The following is a 7048-nucleotide window of genomic DNA, read 5'->3' on the forward strand; positions in this document are numbered from 1 at the left end:
GACGGGGCGCTTGGCTCCGCCCTCACCAGTGTCCTGAAAGTGTGTCACTGGGTTAAAGTGGCTCGAGCAGCCCTGGCGGAGGGGCGTGGCTGACAAATGGGTCACATGGGCGAGCCCACTATTGAGAACATTTAGTTCTCTCCACGAACCCGCAGTCACAAACACGGCGAAATAAAGGGGGGGGGAGTTCCTCCCGATTCAGCTGCCTATACTCGACCTGCTCTTTCTCAGACGCGCCTTCATGACTCACCGAGTTGGACCTGCAGAATTTTTCCGAAATAGAAGCTCGATGTGAGCTCGTGTACCGTCTTTGACTATCAGAGTTCAGTACCATTCGTTGATCTGTGAAGTGGCAGAATAAATCCTGATAGACTGTGCGAGTTAGTCAGATATCTGTTGGACATTTTTTTTTTAAATTTTCTTAATTCATTGATCAGAGATGCCTGAGGACATTGGGACAGCCAAGCCTGGTAAGTTTGTTTTTCTTTAATAGTTAAAGTAATAGATATTTAAGCCTGTCACAACCATTGCATGCACTGTGCAGAGACGCTACTACTACTGCTGCTGCTGTGTTTTTTGATTAACGGTGTCAGCTGCTTTTAATATATTTATTACAAAAAAGTTTATTTATATGGGCTTTTGACGGTTGTGGATGGGCTTCCCATTAAAGGTATGCGTGACATTGACTTGTACTTGTGTGTACCTGTGTGTCATGCACTTATTTAGTGAATAATAAGGAATTTAAAGTGTTTTAAACAGCAGGAGGTGAATGAATGGCGTCCTAGCGAGTGGACAGTATTTTAACGCAATAATCAGACTTAACGTTTGAACACCATCGTGTTTTTTCTATAGACTTGTGTTACGTTAAGTTGTCGCAGGTTTTAAAGTGTGCTAATAGACGTATTTTCGCTGTATTACCGTGTTTTAAAACGAGGTTAGGAGTGCCACTGAGGCGCTGCGTCGTTTACATTTGACACAACAACAGTGTTCCACTTCCCCGAGCCCTCTCACATGGACAGCGTATCCTGGCCATGTGCCTCTGTGTACACGCTCCCAGGGAACACTGCTCTGATTGGTCGAGGGGCGTTCCCTTCTTGGGCGCACGCTTCGGCGGTGCTCTATTCCGATTGGTCGGGACGAAGCCCGTGACGTAGGGTGTTGCACAATCCACTCCGAATGCGGCTCTCCTGGCGCGAGGCTCTCTTGCTGGGTACACGTGAGCCGGGGAGAAACAGCAGCGAGCTGACCTAGATTTTTTTTCCTGTCTTCTTGGCGTTTCGCTTTCACAGAAATTCATGACAGGTCCACGTGTGGGAGGGCCGTGAAAGAGAGCAGTCATGGCTCGGGTTAGGTAATCGTCTGCCGCGGCCTCTGGCACTAAGGGGCTTTTTAAAGAAAGGGTTAATGAAGAAAAACAGTTTAGCTTTCACGCAGGTATTCCAGTAAACCCCGACTCTTCACACGTACACGTTATATTCGTGGAAATTTCCCAAGTATGTTTGGCAGGGGCGTTTCGAGGAGTTTATAGACGGGATGGCACTGGTGTGACCCAGAATGACTTAGCGCAGACGGTGCCGTGTGAGAAGTAGCACAACACACAAGTTTTTTTTAGTTGTTTTTTTTTTTTGTAAACGTTTTGAATATCTGCCACCAGTCATACTCAGTACTACAACACACAGCTTCAAAGTATATTTATAAGGTACATGAAGTAAGAAGTAGAAGTTACACAGAATTATACAATATTGGCTCTTAACTAGCGACTAGTTTTATACTTTAAAACTTTTAAAGTTAGTGGCATAAAAAGGCCATGGGCTTCCAAACTGAAGGGTCTCTAGAGCTTTTACAGAAGACCCGCAGATGCAGTTTTCTCAGTAAACCGTGTTTTTGAACTTGATCTTACAAAGCATGTTTGGCATTTAACATCCGCATCACCCTACTTCCCATTCATTCACTTCAACAAACTGGCGTTTGCCCTGAGGGAATTAACAGGTTATTTGAAATTTGAAAGACTTTACTGAACACTTTAAGCAGACCTGTCTGTGGATCTGTTGGCATAAAAACTGCGGGGCTAAAACACGGGGCCAGCCCGCTGAGATTTTCTTGCTGAACATGTCATTACGTAACACACGGTGGATGTTTTCCCTTTGTGTTACTTGCCTCCTACACGTGTTGCCTTGCTCTGGTGCTTCACTGACCCGTCTAGTCGTTAAGTCATTGGAGCACGCTCCCATGGCACAGAGACCCAGGCTTGTTATGTAACAGTGTTATCCAACCAGCAAGCATTGGAGGTGATAAAACAGGTCATCACAGTGTTGAATAAGCCAACCGGGAACAGCACATGCTAGACTGCTGTGCTGCCTGGGTGTGTCAGAGGCACCTGTTTCTACTGTAGATGTTTGTGTTATTGTTTTATTCCCGTTACCGTTTCTGTTTCACAATAAGAGTTGGCACGCTTGATGTTTTGTATGTCAGAAAGACAAATATCTGGATCTGCTGATATGGCTGCAATGCACCATAATTCTTGGTATCAGGTTTACATGGAAACGGGCTATCACAGGTCCACAGATAGCAGTGTTTACCTTGTGTGTTTGCACTGGTTCACTTTTGTGTTAGAATTAGGGTGGACCACCACCGCCCAAAGGCTATTCTGACAGGCAACGTAAGCAAAAGTTGTAGGTTACAGTGAAAATAATGCTGAAAGCAAAATCCATCTCAAATGCCGTATGAACATTTACATTAGCCAGTTTTTTTTTATATGCATCTCTGCACAGGCCAGTGAAGAAAGCCATTGTATTGGAATGAATTTAAACAGCAGTACATTAAAGCCATTTTGCCTCGAGAATCCTAAGGATAATGTTGCTTCTTGTTGATTTTTCCAGGCCATATTTTGCCCATGTGTGTATTAGAACAACAGCAGTAAGTTGCGTCTGAATTTCTATGTTGAGAAAGACTAAATTCATGGTTTTCGGATGGAGCAAGTATATAAGTAAAGAGCCTTTCCCTGATTTTAAAGTGACCCTCTTGTCCTCTTTCTTTCTGTCTGCAGGAGGTGTAATTGCCTATATTTCCTCCGGGTCTGCCCCCAGCCCAGAGTCCTGCATGAGCAGCAGCTCCAGCAGCGGCTACCTGTCGATGTCACCAACTCCTTCCCGCCCCTCGCTGCCTAGCAGGGCCGTAGGCATGGTAGTGGATATTGCTCCACCAGCCAAGAACGGCAGCCCGCGGGGACACGGCGGTGAAAAGGCCGGCCGCTCATCTGCGTCTTCAAAGAGCAGCATCACAAGTAAGCACTAAAGCCTTCATTTTATGATCAGCACGCTTATTTATGTGTCACATGTGGTGAACCCCTGTTCATCTTTTTCTTTAAAGAAATCAACGGCATGGTGCTGCTCTGCAAAGTGTGCGGGGATGTGGCGTCAGGCTTCCACTACGGTGTCCACGCTTGCGAAGGATGCAAGGTGAGACGCATCCCTAGAAGGATTCATTTAAAATTAAATTCACATCCTCTTGTGCACATGGCTCATGCTCAACACTGGGGGATCTTGGGAAATTGTTTTTAGGGCTTCTTCAGGAGGAGCATCCAGCAGAACATCCAATATAAGAAGTGTCTAAAGATGGAGAACTGCACCATCATGAGGATAAACCGCAACCGCTGTCAACAGTGTCGCTTTAAGAAGTGCCTGGCTGTTGGGATGTCTAGAGATGGTGAGAGTTAAGATTTATTTACATTCAGAAAGCAAAAAACACCCTGTGATTTATGTTTACGCTAAAAGCTTAGTAAACTTAATGACTGGTTCTCTCTCAGCTGTTAGATTTGGCCGTATCCCAAAAAGAGAAAAACAGAGGATGCTGCTTGAGATGCAGAACGCCATGAACAACATGATGAGCAACAACAGCCAGTTGCACAGCATGCTCCAAGGACACCAGAGCCCCCCGCTGCCAATGGAGGCCATGACAAGTGACTCCAACTCCTTTCCATCCTCTTCCTCCTCTGCTTCCGATTCGCCATCGTGTTCCAATCCGTCCTCCCCGCAGTGCCCTCAGGACTCAGAGTCAGTGGTTTCTATGGACACCACCTCAAGCTCATCCTGCTCATCGGACAGCGGTGAGGACGAGGCACTTGTCACACTGAACAGGCAGCACCAAGATGCCTTAGCGTTCACCCAGCAGAGATCACCAATGCAAGGTCAGACCTCACCAGCCACAGTCTCCGTGGAGATGGGGTGTGAAAGACGATTGGAGGAGCAGCAGGATAGGTGGAACTGCTGGAACAACAGCGTGGCGGTGAGAGATTACCAGAACTGTCCTTACAGCAGCGGCCAACACGTCACCAACCCGGCCTACAGGGAGGAGAGGGGAGGTTGCCAGCAGCAGCTCAACAGCACCCCTAGCTGTGAACAGTCAGAAGACAGCCAAAGACAACAGACAGAGCTCCACACACAACCTGCCTCACATGGTTATAATGGACCAAACAGCTGTGTGAATAACAGGGCACACTTGGTGAGTGATTTCATTTCTCCCTCTTTGAAAATCTTCAGAGTCCAATGAAAAGAAAAGCTGGATTAATTTTCATCACACTGACATCTTTCTTGTTTGTTTTTCCAGCTGTGCCCGATGAACACCTCACCTTACGTGGACCCCAGCAAGCCCAGCCAGGAGGTTTGGGAGGAGTTCTCCATGAGCTTCACACCAGCCGTGCGAGAAGTGGTCGAGTTTGCCAAAGTGATCCCGGGCTTCCGCGACCTACCCGAGCACGATCAAGTCGGCCTGCTGAAGGCTGGAACCTTTGAGGTAAGAAGGCAAACAGACTGAACACAAACACTCATGTTATTTTGTCCTCGCTTTGAAGTCAGACACTGCAGGCTCGTTAATACCAGGAATACAGGAGCCACAATACAGGTGCACACAGGCAAATATTTGTTCTGATAACAGTTGGGATAGAAATGAAAGAGGCTTATCGAATCTTCTGTTTCAACTGTGTACCAGTAAATTCTTGTCAGATTCTTCGAGGAGCTGAACCTCAGTTAATTTAAAGAAAAAATTGATACAGTGCAAAGTTGCAGATTCTTGGTCATATACCAACTACAGTATGCAGTGAAATGACCCTGCTCTTAAGTATGGTGCCAAAGGTTTAAAGTGGGATGAGACTATGAGGCATTTATTACATTATAAAGTGAGAAGTGCAGTTATTCGTATATTTCTGTTGGCTTGATCAAAGTCTTTGTCATGGTCTAAATAATTCCCGTCTTTGCTTCCAGGTGCTGATGGTTCGATTTGCCTCTCTGTTCAACATCGCCGAGCGGACGGTGACCTTCCTGAGTGGCAAACGCTACAGCCTTGACACACTACGCTCATTGGGTGCCGGCGAGCTCCTCAACTCCATGTGCGAGTTCAGCGAGAAGTTGGCGGCGCTGCGGCTCAGTGCAGACGAAATGAGCCTCTTCACCGCTGTGGTGCTTGTCTCAGCTGGTGAGTAACATACACCATACATATATGGACAACAGTTTAACAGCACAACTAGCAGTATTATCACAACGGAAGGAGTTCTCCAGTAATAATGCCCTCTCTCTCTTTGTCGTCTTTGTTCCGGCTCAGACCGCTCAGGGATCCAGGACCTAATATCAGTGGAGGCTCTGCAGGACAAACTTATCCGAGCACTGAGGAACCTGGTGATGCAGAACCACGGCGACCAGTCGGCCACCACATTCACCAAGCTGCTGCTCAAACTTCCTGAACTGCGCTCGCTCAACAACATGCACTCAGAGGAACTACTCTCGTTCAAAGTGCACCCTTAAAAAGCTTCCTGAGCGGGTACTCGTGTAACTTCCACTTCCTCCACACACACCTTCACCTGGACCTGCCTCTTACCGTGCCCTCTCAGCCCCCCCCTTTCCCTGCAAACTGACCAACCCAGTTGTGTGTTTGTTTCTAGAATGTATGAAACTGTTTTGTTTTTTTATTCTATTTTTGTGGAAAAGAGAACAATTAAAAATGTACTGTATTTATAGACGACGTAGCTTACGCTTGTTGCACACAAACACACGCAAGTGCTCGTGTGTCAGAGGTTTATAGTTTTGCAGTTCGATGCAGTTTTCTATTTTTAAAAGCACGAAGAGTATTTAACTGGCTTAATGAGAATATAGAATAGAAACGAATTAGTCCATGATATTGATTATTTTTTAACATGTTTCCTCCAAAAGCCATTTAATTCCAAAGTGTATTCTCTAATGAGCGGGTGAATGTGAGAGATTTTATATATATATATCTATATGACATATACTGTACCTTACACACATTTTGACTGCTACATGTTTGTTGAAGAAAACAAGCTATCAGAAAAATATTGAAAATTGTGTGAAGATTGCTGCTAATGCATGGCTGTATTAATGCAAAACTACTATTATCCCCCCCCCCAAAAGCATCTGTTCAGTTAATTGACTCGCTAAATCTACAGTTATATGCTTTGTGTTTAAATTTGGTTTTCATACTCATGTCCATGCCAACTGCTGGTTCACCTTCCAGTGATTTCTGGGCAAAGTCAATAAGGCTATTTGAAGCAAAAACACTACATTTGCACTTTTGGGAGAGAGGAATTTTTTTTTTTTTTTTAAATATATGTATGCTTTCAGCACACAAATGTTTTTGCCTTTTTCCACCAAACTGTTTTCAGCCCAGCACTCAATTTGAATTTGTTTTTGTCAGCCGTTTTGTTAAAATGTTTCTTCTACTGGCAGCACTGCCACCTGTAAATAAATATAAATATCTGAGGAATATAGAATATAAATATGATATAGTATAAATAAAAACAATGGAAGAATAATTTGTGTGTGTGGTTTTTTTTTGTTTTTTTTAAATAAAAAAAAAAAAAAAAGGTTTTATACTGTACATGTCCAGAAATTTTGGGGATGTAATGGTTGTTATCTACCACTAGATGGAGCAATGTGCACATGGTGTCTCTATTTAAACATGGAAACATTACTCTTGAAAAACAAAATGTTATTTATCCTAAAAGGAACTGCTGCCAAAGTACCTCAGGTAGGAACGGAGA

At 44.6% G+C, this 7048-nt stretch overlaps 1 protein-coding gene across 1 annotated transcript; it reads left to right on the forward strand.

The window, feature by feature from the left end:
* The first annotated feature begins 141 nt into the window (after positions 1-141).
* On the forward strand, positions 142-6820 carry nr1d2a (nuclear receptor subfamily 1, group D, member 2a). Its single transcript, XM_082553021.1, has 8 exons — positions 142-470; positions 3047-3283; positions 3370-3458; positions 3561-3705; positions 3806-4500; positions 4606-4791; positions 5259-5469; positions 5596-6820. Exons 1-8 carry the CDS (start codon positions 440-442, stop codon positions 5793-5795), a joined length of 1794 nt encoding a protein of 597 aa, XP_082409147.1. The 5' UTR covers positions 142-439; the 3' UTR covers positions 5796-6820.
* Positions 6821-7048: the final 228 nt, after the last annotated feature.

This window comes from Aulonocara stuartgranti (assembly GCF_965226115.1).
Source record: "Aulonocara stuartgranti genome assembly, chromosome: 11".
Classification (NCBI taxonomy): Eukaryota; Metazoa; Chordata; class Actinopteri; order Cichliformes; family Cichlidae; genus Aulonocara; species Aulonocara stuartgranti.

Excerpts from the sequence above, each read along its gene's own strand:
- nr1d2a (XM_082553021.1), top strand. The coding sequence starts at position 440 with ATGCCTGAGGACATTGGGACAGCCAAGCCTG. Across the intron at positions 471-3,046 it reads CATTGGGACAGCCAAGCCTG|GAGGTGTAATTGCCTATATT; the intron begins GTAAGTTTGTTT and ends TTCTGTCTGCAG. Across the intron at positions 5,470-5,595 it reads TGTGGTGCTTGTCTCAGCTG|ACCGCTCAGGGATCCAGGAC; the intron begins GTGAGTAACATA and ends GTTCCGGCTCAG.